The sequence below is a fragment of the Leptosomus discolor genome, chromosome 10 (genome assembly GCF_034619465.1).
Source record: "Leptosomus discolor isolate bLepDis1 chromosome 10, bLepDis1.hap2, whole genome shotgun sequence".
Lineage (NCBI taxonomy): Eukaryota > Metazoa > Chordata > Aves > Leptosomiformes > Leptosomidae > Leptosomus > Leptosomus discolor.
In genome coordinates this window covers 5,065,296-5,083,252 of record NC_141400.1, presented here as the reverse complement: position 1 = coordinate 5,083,252, position 17,957 = coordinate 5,065,296, and the positions used below count along the sequence as shown (strand labels likewise).

The 17,957-nt window shown below is 43.7% G+C and overlaps 1 protein-coding gene across 1 annotated transcript in view; it reads right to left on the bottom strand.

The window, feature by feature from the left end:
- The window catches only part of SLIT3 (slit guidance ligand 3), a 523,033-nt gene that overhangs the window by 17,882 nt on the left and 487,194 nt on the right, over positions 1 to 17,957 (bottom strand). The window contains exons 30-32 of the mRNA XM_086471174.1: positions 14,247 to 14,384; positions 7,697 to 7,937; positions 5,182 to 5,312 (exon numbers count right to left, since the gene is read on the bottom strand). Of these exons, the coding sequence (XP_086327300.1) occupies positions 5,182 to 5,312; positions 7,697 to 7,937; positions 14,247 to 14,384 (510 nt within the window). The remainder of the gene's footprint in view (positions 1 to 5,181; positions 5,313 to 7,696; positions 7,938 to 14,246; positions 14,385 to 17,957) is intronic.

The following is a 17,957-nucleotide window of genomic DNA, read 5'->3' as shown; positions in this document are numbered from 1 at the left end:
GGAGTCCCACCAGGGACAGGCACAGCACAAGCGGCAGACTATGAAGGTATTAGGAAGAAAAGGACCAGTCATGCAGTGAGCTCTGCAAAGAGACTTTTGGTAAAAACTGGGTTTGACAAGCTCTAATAATGATCCTAAGAATAATTAATGCTTTCACTTCTCCAGCACATTCCTCCCTAGAAGGCAGGGAATTAATGGTGAAGCCTCCCAGGCCTTTTCGCGGATAAGCAACTGCAGCTAAAGAGAGGCGATTACACAAAAATCCTGTCTCCGGTATCTTTGGAAGATGTGGAAGTTCTTCCATCACCAAAGCAACTCTTCAGTCTCAGCACCAGAAGAGTGGAGCAGGAGTTCGTGGAGTCTGAGGAGAGGACCAAAGTCCTTGAGTCCTACCAAGTTCAGTTGAGGAGCAGCATGGCCAGGGACCGGTTGTGGGACAACAAGTGCCGGTGGCCACCCGGGCTGCTCCCCGGGCTCCAGCTGCCATGGGCAGAGGCTGAGCGACGTGGAATGGCACGGGCAGTTTGCAGATGCTGCTGGGGTAAGAGCCTTGTGCTGCTCCACAGCCTGGGGGAGAAGGTACCTCACCCTTCGGAGACCTGCAGCACATTTCTGAAACACTTTTTCTGGTGGGTTTTTTTTTGTGCATTTCTGTACTTTTTGTGCACAGAGAACCAGATGTAATTTGTCATCCCACAATCACCACATATGAGGCAGATACAGTAAGAATTTAAGCTCCCTTATTTCAGGCCTTTTGCTTTAACCACAAGAACATCCATCTACGCTATGTAAGAATTAGCCAGACCATGAGAACTGCATGATATAATCTATAAGAAATATTTTTAATGAGGTAGCATTTTTGAAAACAGATTATGCAAGGATACTTTTAAAAGGAATTATAATGTAATTTGGGTGTAGGCTCTGCAGAAAGACAAATGCAATTAATTCGTATGTTTTCCTAACTGCTTCCTTTTCCACTGCTGTCACGAAGCCTGCATGAAAACACGATTTTACATCAATGACGTCTGCATCTTGCTCTTTACCAGATACGACAGTCTGTATGCAACATGGCAATCTGGGATCTCTGGAGGGAATAACATCAGTAGTTTGCGTCAAATTTCTGTTTTCCATTTCTATTAGGAAGGATGAATTTAGCATCCAAATCAATATGACTGTAATCGCATAAAACCTATCAGAAAAAAAAATTACAAGTAAGGTCTTATCTCTGGTTCAAGGATCAGATGTAGGAAAAATGACTGAATATAGGAAGCTCTCCCTATAAAATACAGTTAAACAGATGCCAATATCAATGGCTGAATGCTGGCGCTACAGAATTATGTGTTCTTTGTTAATTCAAACTTTTAACAATTGGAGCACGGTGGTAAATAAAAGCAGCACATTCCTCATCAGTTGGTGTCTTTAAATTAACGTAGGGTATCTGTGTAAAAGATGTACTTTATTTTAAGAACTCACTGTTGGCTCAGTACTCAGTACTGTCATGGCATGGAAGAGTAACTCACCAGTGCAGAAACCAGGAGGCCAATAAAGCACTCAGAAACATATTTCTGTTCTCATTTGTCCATCTATAGAATAATTAAGTAGAATAAAAGAAACGACAAACAGGAATCCTGCTTAAAAAATGGATCTCCTGTAAGATGTTTACTGTGATGTCCAGGAAGCCGTAATTCTGCAGCTTACAAGTGGGGAGCTCCAATAACAGACCAGTCAGCTTTTCTTTTAAAAGGGCGAGTTCAATCATTGCATATTCATGCATTAACTTGTATTTCTTTCTAACTTGATGATAAATGACAATGTATTTTAGGTAGTCTTTTCCATTGGACATTTGCTGACCTTTATCTGACTAGAATGAAAGAAAAGTCCAATGTCAACTTTAACCTTTCTGTCCAAACATACCATAGGAATGAATACATGTAAAGCAAATCTGAATGTACAGCGAGGTAATCTTGGGCTTTTCCAGACTAACTTTCTACTGCAGTTCTACTTAAATCTGCGCAAAGGAGCAACTAAGATGTAGGAACAGGTCTACTCCAATAGTGAAGAGACGATCTGCCTTCACAGAGGAGATTAGATGAATTGCTCTCTCCTGGCATGCCTGCAATCCGCTGTTATGCCACGTCCCTGCCCTCAGTCTCCCAGAATAGTTGTGCAAAGCGAGCCCACCTGCAGAACGCACTTACTGCAACAGTAAGTTCAGAGCACACACCCCACGCGTCCGGTACAACCCTTCACCCTGGCTGTGTACCGAGGGGCTGGGGGAGAGTTTTGCAATGTAACACGTTGCATACTTCATCCTTCCAGCACCCTTCTGCTGAATACTACTGAAAACTACCACCACGTATGCCTTACTCGCTGCTGGCTTCCTAGCCTGCCTGACAACAGGTTTTATCTTATCCCTACAGGATATTAACTGTATCAGCCAAGTAATTTGCTAATTTTACTGTTCTTAAGTACTATTAATAAATCTTATCACGGAGACCCTGATGAAGAATTACAGATAGTGTGGCTTGCCAATGACTTCCCACATCCCATCATGGGAGTACCTGAAATAGCCAGCAAAACATCTCAGTTACAACACGGGACCAGGTCAGTTACAGATTTCTTGCAGCTGTAGCTGGCACAGTTCCCACCAGGCAGTATTTTAAGGCCGCCTCCTCTTTCGGCAGACTCTTCTGAGGAAAAACAAGAGCCAAAGCGCTGCTCATCTGTTCTGAAGAAGTGGACCCCTTTGGAGGACAGCAGCACCTGATACTGCCCATGAAAATTAATCTAATACTCTTTCAACGGAGCTTCTTAAAGGCAAACAGGTCCACTTTCGCTAAGATTTGAGATTTAAATGAGGCATCTAAACAAGACAGCAAGGAGTAGGCAGTAGAGAAGGCAAACTGTTTTACCAATGGTGAGGCTAAGAGTTGAATGTTACAGGTTCTCCTAGTAACCTTATTTTAAAGGAAAAATGAAAAATTGTAGAAGTTGCACAAAAGAGTTCCTCAAATTCTGAAGGTTTATGTGTCACACTGACTCAGCTATTCATTTAATCAAAATGCAAGTTAGGAGACAATGCAATTAAAAGTACAGATAAGCTCATGGGAGCCAGTAGCAGGTACAAAAGGACTTTAATTTCCCTAGAGAAAGCCTCTAAAACATACAGAAGGTATTAGTGACACAATGTAGAAATTATAGCCAATGTCTGAATAATGGAGACGATTGACCATTGTCCAAGCTACTAAAGGAAATGGGGGATTTTCCATTATTTGGTGTTTTCCTGTCAAAACTCTGTGCCAAGCTGGAAGTCATGTCTTAGCCAAACAGAGCTTATGCCTTAGCTAAAAGTCAAACAGGATATGCAGGGAGGTCAAACCAGATCCACTCATGCCTTCTACCCTTAAATCCTACAATTGTAAGGAGAGAAGCAGGTTTCCTCCCCCTTCCTCAGCCCTTAAGGAAAACAAGTCTTTTAATCTATTTAGAGGCCCTTTTTGACATTCTTAAGCTGCAGTTTTTCTCAATCAACCTAATCTTTTCCCATCAAGCTCCATGCTAATCCCATTTTGCTCCACTCCTTAAACTAATAAAAGACTAGAGTGACATTTCAGAAAGGGCATCGTATTAAGCAGCTTCTTTCCCATCTCAACAGATCACACAATACAAAACATAGAGAACAGGCCATTAATCTTATGGTAATGAGGTGTCAGTCTGAATGGAGACCTCCTCCTTGATCAATATGAAGGGCGCAGGAATAATGAGGACACTGCCGCTCGCCATCTCTGGCAACTTTGCCAGAAGGCAGCAGATCCATAAAGTGTTGTTGTGATGGTGGCAACAGCTCTTGTCACCACACCACCCTGCCTGTGACAACGGGAGAGCAAGCATCCACACCGATCTGTCACCCCCTTGTGCTGCCCACACATAATGAGCTTTCCCCTATGTTCTAATTAGTAGCATAAAACTGTTTAACAACTTCAGCTTTGCTCTAACATGAAATCAATTAGGATTAGCAGCCACACACAGAGAAATATTTCACACCTTATCCAGCTGCTGAAAATCACGAACAAACTACTGTCTTCATTCCCACAGTGGGCAAGCCATGGCTCTTCCTGGTGACACGCCTGCATTGGTATTATCCAACTTGCTTTTATACAGAAAGAATGTTCTCATTTTCTTAAAGAAAGCTCTGCACAGCTACTGTGCTCCTGGAAGACTCAAGTTTTATCAAGTGCTGAGAAAACTCTCCCCAAAAAGTACAAGGCCTATCCTGGCTAGTGAGACTTGGCGGGATCCTTTCACTGGCTCTAATAGAACGCTCATCCTTAAAGAGCAAGGTGGGCTGGGAAATCCAGCTCTTCTGCATACACAATGCCACGAAACTGCACTGAACCCGAAAGGGCTCCATGTGGTCACAACTGCATGTCTACAGAGAACAAACTGGAGCAACGGGGCTTAAAAATAATCAGAAGGGAGTTAACCCCGGGGAGAGGGCTGCTAAAACAACAGCAGAAGACATGAGCAGCACATCTCTCTTTCCTAGGGAAACACCTCTGTGCAGGGGTTTCATTTTTACTTTTGCTTTTCTATCTTGTGACTAATGAATAGAACCTGTGGGTTTGGAATCCCCAGAAGTCAAGTGACTGAAGGTCAAATTCCCTGCAATTTACCTTTGTAATTTGTGCTTCTTCATGGTTTATGTAGTTACTACTGATATCGGTAAGAGTTCTTCCAAAATATTCACCTTGTAGAGGAATTCAGCCCTTCTGTTCCTATTTGACACAGTCTAATCCTGCAATTGCACAGTCACTGTTCAATTAATTTACTGTCTTGGTGCAGTAAATTAATGCTAAATATCAACATCAAAGAAACTGATTATTTGGAACTATTTCAAGGACAACATTCACCAGAAACTGTATCTTTACAGTAGATGAGAAAACAACATTTTCTGCAATCACAGTAGGACACAGTATCACTGGTATTGCCAATAAATGCCAATTTTTAACCATGCAGCCTCTAGGTAAGTCTTTAGTCTGACATTCTTATCTAATTACATACATAAAAGAGATACCTTGAAGTAAAATAAAAGGCTCTTCTCCCATGCACATTTCTTAGAAAAATCCTACCTCTCTCTCTTTTTTTGGAAATCAACTGTCTTGGTAAAGCGTAGCTAGTTACCTGTATACTGTGGTAGGTGGAGAATTCAGCGTGTCGTAGATGAGCCTCACGTGTCCTTGGTACAACTCCAGAGCCAAAGGATCATTGTCTCCTTTGTATAATAAGATGCCATTATCCTTGTCCGTGGCTACCTGTGAATCATTAATAACCAGGTAAGGTTGCTTAAGAATGATTAAAAAAGAAATAAACCTATATCAAAAATTAAGAAGCACATATGCAATTCAAATATGATTTAATAAATCATGTATATGAGCAACAACGAGAACAGGAGTCATAAGACACAAAAAGGTCTTGGTGACATTGAGTAGCTCACATACAAACAGGTCAGCCTCTCACTAAGGGACGGCTCCCCTGGTTCAAATGAGAACTAGTTCTCAGGAGGTGAAAGCTGCAATTTATCTGACCCCTGTCAGTACACTGTTGCTGTATTTTTGGCGGCACAAGAATTTATTTCTCAGCTACTGCCCCAGCTTGGAGTGGAGGTTTAGAAAGTCAACTCTGGCGGTAGGAGGAGCGTGTCACAATTACAAGCAAACAAAATTTAGATCTGTTCACAGACTTTCAATGAACACAAAGAGGGAAAGAAGGACCTGTCCCCACATCTAGCATAACCGTGTGTTATTCACTCAATCTGAGTTATGAGCAGGTCATGCTGATTTCAAATGAGGCATTCAGAGAGTCCGGAATAATAGAGTAGCCCTCATCCCTCTAGATTTGATGTACATCAAAGAAAAAAAAATAATCTTGAACACTGAATCAAAACCCAAGGATTCTACTTTTCCAGTCTCTGGCTCTCAAATATCCCTATAGTGCAAAAGGAAAAAAAAAAAAAAAAAAGAGAGACAGAATGGGATTTTTGGAGACAACCTGCCTGTTGTTTTGACAGTACATAATTCTTGAGATTTCTTGCTTATTTTATTTCTATAATGGCTGTTAAATGCCAAAAGTAAACAGTAAATTTAAAAACTCGTCTGCATTTATCTATTTATTTAAATACTATCCTTTTGCCCTTAAAAGATTTTTCTTTTTCTTGAGCACTTTTCAATAACATTTCCTCTATCTGTTCTTAATAATCCATGTTGTATTCTAATTTTAATTCACTAGTGATTAATTACTGGACGTAAGAATAATATTTAGTCTGGGAAACAAGAAGTGGGAATGTCATCTGCATGTGCTTTCTGTAATAATCAGGTTTATCCTTCAGCTATGACTGATATAATGTGTTTTGTACACTTAAGAAGACAATGTCCAGATTTTCAGCTTTAAAATCGACCTGCAGTTTTTGGAGTCCTTGAGGAGCCATATTTGAGAGTGCTCGTTATTTTAGAATGTCCTCTGTGATATTAAATAAAAGGGGATTTTGAAGAAAAACTGTTTCATATATACATGAATCAGCTTCATTTTCGTGTGAACTGTGTAGTCAACCTATTCAATATTAAAGATAAATATTAATTACAGAGTTTTTTCATTAGAATAAACTTTGCAGGAACCACTCTTGAAAAATCTGTTCCTAATGTGGAAATTCAGTCCTCTTTCCCGTGTCTGGACATCGGTCTTTCAATTACAATCAAACTCCATCAAGTAAGTCTAGAATATGATTTCCAACTGTTGAATACCATCTTTTCAAACTGAGAAAGTAAATGCAATAAAGTCAACACACAGGGATGGTTTTTCTTCTCACATCTTTTGAAATACTATGTTTCATTTGCAGGGTGAATCTAGCATAGAAATGCTCCAGATTAACAATCAGTGGCCTAAGAAAGAGATGTATCATGTCAAATATGTGCTCCACACATCTCTCTATTAGAAAATGTATAAAACTAGAAATTATTCCCTCATTTACTTTGGGATATTGGGGAAAAAAAAATCAGTTTAATTGTTACTAGATTGTGAAGGCAAATAATTTCCAAATCATTTAAATATCATATTGGACTAAGTATCCAAAATACCTTTGATCCACAACTGCAAAGGTGACAGTAGTGGCACGGCACCTTTGATACCTATTTTCCATTGCCTTCTGAACCTTAGACCTCAAACCAAATTTAGGTGTAACTACAGGACTATAACAAAATCCCAGGCCTTTTACCTACTGAATGTGTACAGTAAAAAAAAAGGTAAGCAAAATATTGTCTGGAAAGGCCACTTAGAGCAGCCTCTTTTAATAAGTGTCCTAATATTAAGCACTAATTTCTACAGGATTAGACACAATGCTGTCAATCATTAAGAAGACACGGAGGTTTCCTGAATCATCTCTAGTTACACTGCCAGCCTGGGAACAAGGGAGTGGTGAGATTCTGGAGGCAGGATACATGTCCATAGAGGTACGGTGGTGCCTTGATTGCTCCTTAACGTTTTAATAATTTCAGAGCAGACAACTGGCTCATAAGTTGACTTTAACTTTGCCAGCATCTTGGCCACTAGACCCTATTCCTTCAGAATAAAAAAATATATAGATGTGTATGTACTATTGCTTAGAAGAGCACTGGGCTGGCTGCTGATGTTCTGCGAGACATACCTGGAGGGAGATGTTGGCCTGGGGGCGAATTTTGGCTGATGGCAGCTCCACATAGGAATCCTTCCCAACAAAGTTGACTGTGATGAGCTTCTCGCACTTCTGCCCAGCAAAGCCGGCGAGGCAGCGGCAGACGGGCTCGTGGTGTGCGACGATGCACTGGGCCCCATTCTGGCACTCGTAGTTGTCACATGGGCTCGTCTGGAGAAGGACCATCGGCGGAGGAGTTTCACAGAAAAGTCCACTGTAGAAGGTAAAGAAAAGAAAAAGCAGCCTCAATTATCACCATTTTTTTAAGGAAAGAAACATTTTCAGATGCTGACATTATACTATTACTGTGGTATAAGGACTCAGATTCAGCTACCATGAACCTGCTTTACTGTACGAAACCTGTAACAGCACAGTGCTGTACAGAAATCCCCATGCTGGGTCTGGACGAGCCAGTTCAAATACTGAAAGCAATTTGTACTGCACTTTTCACTGGTTATTTAGCTCTGCAAGGTACAGCCATCTGTCTAAAATAGCTTCCATCCCACACTGAGTGCTGTACAGAGGTTCCCAACAAAAACTGGGAGCCATTTAAGCTCAAATCTGAGATTTCCCTGTCCTAGGTTTCGTGATTGAATCTACCTCCACTGTTGTAAGAGGCAAGCAAGGGGAAAATCCTCTATTTTTAGTGGTTTTTACAGCCTACTCACTTGGTTTACTGTGTATCAGAGGCTGTATCATCAACAGATGGGCAACTGCTAAAATGTCTCAGAAGCAACACACTGATACGACACTATTTGCTGGGCAGCTTCCCCGAGTTGGTTGTTTCTAACGGCATCAGGATCATTAACTTTATTTTAGCTGAGTTTGTGGTTGGCAACGTCCTGTATCAGAAAAACACAAAGGAAAGGAAGCTCTCCCAGAATCAGACGTAGCTGAAAACCGGACCCAGCTCTGAGTCCTTGTGAACTCAAATCATATTCAGATCTGGAGATCTGGAGGAAAGCGCTGTCGTTCAGTCTTAACGATACGAGAGGCTGAGCAAAACCCACGCAGAAACCTCTGACCTCTGAGGTTTGGGCCACAATGCCCAGGAGCAGCGGTGGCTCGGTCCCCTGGCTGCCCTCCTGGATCCAGCACGGCTGCACGCTTTGCAGGTTATTTGGTGGAATGACTCAGCTACACTGAAATATTGACACCAGCATAGAAGGAGCAGGGAAAAGGGAGAAAGTGCAAAATGCTGCAGTCATCTTTCACAGTGATGTCATGTGTCAGACTAAACTGCAAAATGTAAATGAAAAATCTCTGCCCAGTACGCCCACTGGGCCTGTGCAATCAATGGGTACTGCAAAGGGAGCGGGCCAGGCTCTCTGGCTGGCTGCACATGGTATGTCCCTGCACCTATACCCCAAATTTCTCATTGTAGCTACTGTCCAAACCCAACAAACTCTTTTTTGTACTGATGAGAGAACATAAACTCTTTGCATCGAGTTTCTGTGACTGCTTGAAAATGTGTAGACAGTAAAATGATGAAAAATTGGCAGCTGGGGAGCAGGGAGCACGCGTCAGGCTGCGCTGCGGGGAACGCTATGGGGATAGCCGTGGCGTGGGCTGTGGGCTCAGCCTCCTGTCCCATCTCTTGGTGTCAGCACAGGGGCAGAGGGCTTTCCAGGAGAGGATTGTGGCAGACCCATTAATGCAGTGAACAACCCATCAGCCCAGTCTTGGAACAGTGAAATCCCACTTGTCCCACTAGGAATTTCCTGCTATTCAGGGACCACTTTATGGAATAATAGCATTCCTATAAAAACAAAGCAAAAAAAAAATGCCCAAAACCTCACTCCTCTCCAGTAAAGCAGGTGAGACTTGGAAGCTCAATGAATTTCTAGGCAATCTTCCTAGATACAATTAGAATAGAAACCAAGCCATTACCCTACGGTAAATAGTACCGATATAAGACGTGCAAGAACAGCAAATAAAACAGCCACAACATTCTCAAGACCAATCTTTCTTAGCCACAGAGACCAGAACTTGCTGCCTCTGTAACAGAACGAAATGGAGATGACTGCTTTCCTTTTTACATTTTCTCATGTGAAATTTTGCACAGAGGGACCCACGCTGGAGCAGTTTGAGAAGAACTGCAGCCTGTGGGAAGGACCCACATTGGAGAAATTCATGGATGACTGTCTCCCATGGGAGGGACCCCATGTTGGAGCAGGGGAAGAGTGTGAGGAGTCTTCCCCTGGAGGAGGAAGAAGCAGCAGAGACAAAGTGTGATGAACTGACCGCAACCCTCATTCCCCATCCTGCTGCTCTGCTGGAAGGGAGGAGGGAGAGAAATTGGCCGTGAAGTTGAGCCCAGGAAGAAGGAAGGGGTAGCAGGAAGGTGTTTTAAGATTTAGTTTTTATTTCTCATTACCCTACTCTGATTTGATGGGTAATAAATTAAATTAATTTTCCTCAAGTTGAGTCTGTTCTGCCCATGACGGTAACTGGTGAGTGATCTCTCCCAGTCCTCATCTCAACCCACGAGCCTTTCGTTACATTTTCTCTCCCCTGTCCAGCTGAGGAGGCGAGTGATAGGGCAGCTTTGGCGGGCACCCGGCACCCAGCCAGGGTCGACTCTCCACAATGGGAAATGGTTGTCTTTGCTCAGTCTGATATGTTTCTCAAAGTAAATTTGTTCTTGGGAACACTTCTTTTTGAACACATCTGAACTATGAATTAGTTATAGCCTAAGAGACTTTCCCTTCCTGAGCGAGACCCTTTGCTGCAGCTCCTTGGCAAACCCCCGCGGGCCACCCTGTTCCTGGAGGGTGAGCACAGCACCTCGGGGGGCATAGCACCACTCAGCCAGAGCTGGTTTGGAGTCTCCCTGCCAATAAATCAAGGGAATATTAAAAAAATAGCAACAACCTGATGGGAAGATAAGATACACTGAAAGCAGTTCTTGCCAACGGCAGGAGTTACGGTAGTAGCTGCCTATCAGCACAGCAGCCAGACCCAGCCAGAGCTGGTAGCAGAGGACACACCAGCGCCACGTCCCCGTTGCTACCAGGCACTAAGTGGACTGTCCGACTGGAGCACTTTCCTGTTCAAAGCCTGGTGTCATTAAGTGTGTGATCTCTCCGTCTCCAGGGCAGGGCTTTGGCTGGCAAACACGTCAGGAGAGCCAGCAATGGGATCAAACTAGGGTCAGCCCCACAGACGGCTGTCACCCCTGGCCTGACGTCAGGTGTAACTGGTTTCCAGAGGTGACAAGCAGAAAGGAGCACTGCTAACCCAGCCCATTAGCTTTGTTCTACCTAATGCCAATCATTTTGTTTTGTCTGTGAGTGACAAGTAGAAAGCAGTGTATATAATTCTAATTTCATGGAAGTTAAAAATAATAATAATAAAAAATCCATGTGATCCGCAACAGCCTCCACTAACAGAAAGCAAATGTTGCAAGAAGCCAGTGTGTCTGTGCTTGGCGCGGCTCTGAAAGACTCCCTGAGCTCCCAGTACGGCTCCTGCAAAACCCTTCCTTGCTGTGAAAGCCCTTCAGTGGGTGGCTTTACAAGTGCAGCTGTCCTGCTACTGGCATCTAGAAGTTACATTAGCAACAATGTCTGTCAAGGCCTTTTCTTTGCCTATTTTAAAATATTCTTTTAAAATATATTTTTAGAAATAATTAATATTATTTATTTCCCCAGCCGTGGAATGTGGAGCACAGCCTGACTTGCATGGCTTGGCCAAGTGCGTTCTGCCTGGTACGATCTCATTTATTTAAATAATCACTGCTGAGTCTCTTGCAGCAAACTGTCCCAGTGGGGAGCTCTGAAGCCTCTACACAATGGAGGAACAGTGCCTTCTATCAGGCTCAGCAGCCTTAATGTGTGCTTCCCCACTAGAGCAACATTTATCAGGACAACACTACTGTGAGGCTGATTGCTAGAGGAAAGGTTTGATAAGTTCGGTTTTAGCCAATAGGGCTCACAAATTCTCCAAAATATTTGCATCTGCAGGGGGTAAATGAATGTTATTTTGGGAAGAAAACACTGGAAACTTTTCAGGAAGAAAGTGTATTATGCAATTGCAACAGGTTGCTGAGCGATAAGGAAAGGTGCTGGGTGGAGCCGTGCTACGCCTGAACAGTGAACAGGGAACACTAAGAGGGCACATGCTGAGGTGTGTGCCCGCTGGTGCTAGTGCTTCTTGGGGCTGTCACCAGAGGTGCACCCCTGTGCATACGGGGCCCTACATTGTTCAGAATTACCAGAGTGCCATTTGTTCGACCGTGTGAGGATGTAAGTTTTAACATCCTTATTAATGTATGACTCCAAGTGGCTTTGACGTACAGCATAGTGACAACCGTAAAATTGTTATAGGTCTCTGCATTTATTACAACAGCATAAGCTCCAGATAATTGGGAGGTCACTCTGCAAACTCACTGCTGGGAAATGATTCCTGGTACTTAGCCAAAAACTGTATTAATCATCATCTTAGGTCTGCTAGTTACCTTTGCCAGACCACCCCTCGTGTTCTCTCCTTTTCATCAACACTTGCAGCCTTCAAATACTTGTGAAGTTATCTCCTTGCCACACAGCCCAGTGCCTGAGGCACGCTTTGTGAACAGTTGAGTCTACAACCCTGAACATCAGAAGGCTGAACTCTGTCAATCACCTTCTCTGCAACTGCACTCTTAAGAGGGGAAAAAAATAATCACAACCCCCTTCAGAGCAGCAGGCCTTTAACTACAAAAGGCTGGCGTCATAGAAAGAATAACGAGCAGATCGTATTTTGTTAGCAGAATTTCAATCCTGAAATCAAACAAGATCAGGGACTATTCTGCATGGAGAACACAAGGGGCTTCAGCTTGCTCTCTGCCTTGACAGAGGGCACCTGTTAGTGCCCACTGTGATGTTTTTCTCCTAAAAGACCCTTGCATCTTGCACAGGGAATTTGTGGAGGTGGCATGGACTAGTGCGAAAAAAAGAAAGCAAACTGGAAACCTCAAGTTAATCTGTCTCTGATGTTGACAGGCAGCGGGACTACTTTGCTTGCCCAAGTCTACCATGGGCTACGAAGTGCTGTCTAAGCTAGTGCTTGCGTTTTGGAGCTTTCTGTAGAAAGATGTGTCCTCTTCTTGGAGGACTGGAAATCCCCTCATTTGAGCGAGGGAGCAGGCTGGGCTGTTTCAGGTTCTGCTCTTGAAGTCCCTGGTGTGAGATCAGCCAACCTGGGGCACTGCCTAAATTGCCAGTAGAGCTGCGTGGTGCACAGGAAGGGACCCTGACCAGTCTCCCACCTACCCCTGCTGCCCCACTCAACTGTGTCACAACACAAAACATCTCTGCCAAACACTGTCACCCTGCCTTCGTGGAAAAAACCCCTCGCATTCATCACTGCCTAGTACTGACATGCCTTAAACATCAGGGGACCTGCAGCAGAAGTCTCCCAGTCACTATCATCTGACGATAAGCTCAAGTTACCCTTGATTCCAGATATGGCTTTGCAATCCCATTTCTCAACTCTTAACAATTAGATAACATCGAGCATTTACAATTCCACTGTGGGACAGCCACTTGTTATCCTTACCAGTCACCAATTTGCAAGATCCCTAAGGCCATCAAAGGGACTGAAGCAGAGAATGAAACCTGGAGAAAAGGCTGTGAATTTGAAATTCAGAGGATATCTGATATCCTGTAAACAACAAGTCTGATTCTGTGAAACCACGGACTGACATCATGTTATATATCAATGCCTATTCAGGGAAGGCTGTCTGCGTTGCAAAAAAAATGTGTGTTGAGACAGAAAAAACCCCAACAAAAACCAGCAAGGATGAAAGCAAGAAGAATGAAAACAGTTGCAGATACAAAGCAGAGAAAATGATTTGTAAGTGTTCATGCAGTTTCTGCTTTGTCAAGACTGATCTTTTCAGGTACTCCTTCTTTGTCTCATGTGTGTATTTCAAATACAGGAAAGGTTTAGCTGGAAGGAAGCCAGTATCCAGCCTCAGGCAATGATTAGTGAATCCATTTGGAGCAGCAGACTTATCTTTGACACACAGAGAGATTTCCAGGAGCCAGAAATATTGGCAGCTGTCAGAATCAGAGACTGGAAATTTACAGCCCAAACTGTACTGAGCCCATCCACAAACAGGCACAGAGATACCAGCGCAAAATCTTCAGACTCATGTTTTCTTGCAGCCAGGTCTGAGGGCTCATATACGTCATTTTATTATCCTTCGCTCACTCTTGCACGAGCAGTTTAACTCCATATAATTCCTGTGAGTGTTTTACCAGGAAAGGCTGGGGTAGGCAGCCAGGCAAACTAGCACAGCACTGCACAAAAGGCAAATTGCTGTTTTCAAAGCAAGAATCATCAACCCCCTGTATTCAATTAACTCGTTAAAACCTACTTCAGCACAAGATTTGAAGCACTGAGCCACCCATTCATGTAGGAATGACAGATCAATACCGTATCTAGAGGCTGATTAGCTCTGAGGATGAAAGCAATTAAAGAAAGTGCCCCAGTGCTACGTACAGAAGGCAGTCTGGGAGAGGAGCTGACTCTCACGTACCTGAAACCCTGAGGACAGACGCAGGTGTAACCATTGACTGCATCTACGCAGACAGCTCCATGGCGACACTTATGGCCCACACAGTCATCGTCATCTATTTCACAGTGTTTTCCACTGTAACCCGGCAAGCATTCGCATCTGAAATACAAGATCGCTGTTAATAGCTTGTTGCAACATTCACAACAATAGCACACGCAGGCAGCCCAGCACCAATCTGATTTGAGGTGGAAAGGTGTTAGCAATTCTTCCTGGAAGCATGAAGCACAATTCCTGCCATCAGAAATGCTCACGTCCCTCCTGTCTGTCTGCAGTTACGGTTCTGCAATCTGCTTAAATTCAAGCTGAGCAAAGTAATGCCATACCATTGCTTTTCCTCAGCCAAGCCTGTGGAGGAAGGTGATCATGTAGTGATCTAATTATGCTAAGGATGACAACATCTTCCCTAACCTTACAGACCCGTAGGGCAATATTCTGCAAGGGCAGTTGCTCTGATGTCTCAGGCTAAGATTTGCCAAAGTCTGCACGCTGCTGAGCATCTGAGGTTGGCCCTGTGCAGCTACACAGAGCACAGTAAGGTTCCACTTTCCAAATGGAAGCAATCTGCAAGCAAGCCGTAGCACTTAGCAAACTTAACCATCAGTTTTGAGACCACCACCTGTTTGCCATTCATTTGCAAGGCATAGCAAATGTTGCTGCAACTACGGAAAGTTGTCTTTGAAGCCTGTCCTTTGCCGTGGCGACACTCAGGCGAAGCGTGTACCTGCTGCTATGGGGTAATGCCATTCACAGGAGCAACACAATGGGATGCACCCAAACCTGCAGACACTGGCTTTTTGTTTCATTTTATACAATTCTCAAGTTTGTTGTACAAAGGCTGCGTCAGCATTTCTATTGTAAGCCTTGCAGAAGTTTATAACCTGACAACAGAAAATACATCCCAAAGTCTCTGACTTGGAACAGATCTTTCGGGCTTGCTGAACAGCCTCTTTTTCAATCTATAGTGTAGACAGTGTTTAGTCATGAACACTCTTTAGTCCATAAAACGTGTTTTACTCCTCCCAGCTGGATGTTACAGCACATCTGGAAAACAAAAGGCATATCACTTCAACCAAAACAAGGGAAGAGCTATGGTTAACTTCAGTAATAAAAAAGGAGGTCTGTGCTCTTGCTAGAGCCCTTGTTTGGACCCAGCGTGCTTGCGACTGAGAGCTGGAAGAGGAGAGACTTTATAAAGTTGACGGAGGCAGCATCAGGAGAGAAACTACTGCTCCACCAACCTATTCTGCTGGCCACCTCCTCCTCCTCTCTGCCAGCAGCCTGGTGGGGTAAGTGCAGGAGGAGACTCCTTGTGGAAAACCTCTTCAGAGGAACTGGACACATGGGAGCTGATGAGGAAAGGTATTTCCGTTTTCCAGGCAGCAGTCATTGTGCTGAATTTTATTCTGAGTGACAGTGTGTGCTGGCTCCTGGCCGCTCCCCAGCTCATCAGGGCAAGGTAGCGCGTGGGGTGAAACTTGCCAGAGTGCAACAGCAGGTCTCGTGGGTGCTAATGGCCGGCGAACAGCTGCCGCAGCATCAGGGCTTCAGCAACCCCCTGGCTCCAGCTCTGAGAAGATTGTGACCTTCAGTCTCCATTTCAGAACATGGCTTGTGACTGGCTTAGAAAAGGAGGGAATAGGGCAAAGCCTATTAACCTGCGGGCTGTAGGATGGATAACGTTATGTGGATGCATAAACTTTCTTTCTCCATCCTCCCTACAGGAGAGGCCCCCATCATGACCCTCTGCAGCCACAGGATGGTTGATGTTCCAGCTCTGCATGCCTGAATTGTTTTTTTACACCTTGGTGGCTCAGGGAATAGTGATTAACCTAACAGAGATGACAAATCAGAGCAAAAAGTGTTCTTTCCCCAAACCATAAGAAGCGGGCAACGTTTTTTGGAAACATTTTAGTCACACCTGCAAGGAAATAATGTCAATCAAAAGACTTTGTGGAGGGAATTGGCAGCATTTAATCCTGTTTCTTTTTATTGATCCCTGCAGTCCTAATATAAAGTGATGTAATAATGAACGATGTGCAGTTCCTTATTCAGGGCTGCCATGCATCAATTTTATGATGTGTATTGGCTATCTTGGTAATGACAGAACCACCACTTTTCTCTGCAGGGCTGCATTAAATCAGCATTTTAAGCTGTCAGGTAATAATTTCAAGCTTTAGAATAATAAAGTATATTTATGCCATGCTCCAACATCAATATGATGAACAGAAAAACATGTTCCTTTCCTGAAGTTATTTTTTTAAAAGTAATTCCATTGTGTTAAATGGTATTTTTTGGTTGATTTTTGTTTTGTTTTCTTTGCTGGAATAGAGAAAGCTCATCTTCTATAGTAACATCACAATAAAGATGTGGAGGCTGGAAGTGAGGAAAGCCACCTGCAATTTTAGCTTAGAAAGCAAAGAGCTCTGCGCAGCCAAACACACACTGAAACAGTCCAGTCTGCTTCCAACTTGGCTTTCCTTTTAGAAACATGGAATTCCTTTTGGGTCAGTCATCTCTTAGCTCTTAGTGTGTCACATCTAGGCTGAAGCTACCAAAAAATGCATTCCTGGAGTACAGCAGGTGAGAGACTCATCCACATGAGTGCCTCACCCAGCCTCCTTCTAGAAACCCAAGGTCTCCCCCACCAGGGAATGATGGCACGTTAGCTCCATCCCTATCCCACAGAGTGCCAGCTAATGACTGACTATCAGTCAAGAAGGTGGCAAAGAAACTTTCATATTCAAATCCTGGTAAGAGAGTCATTTATGCAATTAGATCAGTTATCTCATTTCCCAGTGGCCATCTGACACCAGTTGAAATCTTGTTTTCTGCTACAGCCTTGTAGTGATGGCAACATTCCCAGTGTCAGAGAGAGCCTAAAAACATGTCTAATGGTATTTAAAATGTTGGCCTATCTGAGGGGATTTGCATCTGCATGCACTCAATGTCTATTGTATTAAAGCTGTGAATCATGGCTTCTATTGCAGGGCCAGAATGGAATTTCCCTCCCCATATCAATAAATAATTTGGCTTCCTATTTTTTTCCTGTCTTTGTCATCTTTTCCTCCCTCTACAGAGTTGCAGACTGCCTAGAGCTAAAGGCAGGACAGACAGACTGACTGGTGTTCTTGCTGCTATGATACTCTTCACTGGTGTGTCCTACTCACATGCCCAGTGCACAAACCTGACAACTGGATGGTCAGCTCAGGAACAAGCCTGAACCCTGCCATTCGTACTCCCTGCCTCTGTAGGCAGAGCGGAGGACTGGTGCATGAACCTGACTCGTTCTGCCCGTGGCATCACACTGCACCATTACGTGCTAAACGCATGGTACATCACAGGTCAGGAGATCAAACTGATCAAGGGGATCGGCAACCGTGCAGGACTGGAGGTTGTTTTCAGTGAGACCCAGCAGCAGCCATGTATCACTGCAAAAGCTGCTGAGGGCTCGCAGCCCATTTCTGAAAGGTTTGGTGCAACTAAAGTATGAAAGAAAAAGGAGTATTTGGACAAATCTATGTTCAAGGCTGAGCAGGCTCCTTCACCTGCCGTGTCTGGCCTGCCAGAAAGCAAAATGGAACAGAAGAAGTAAAGAAATTCTGGATTTTTGCTTAGCATTCTATGAATAGTGGGAAGAATGATGCAACCAACAGTAGTAGAAAATACTTAACA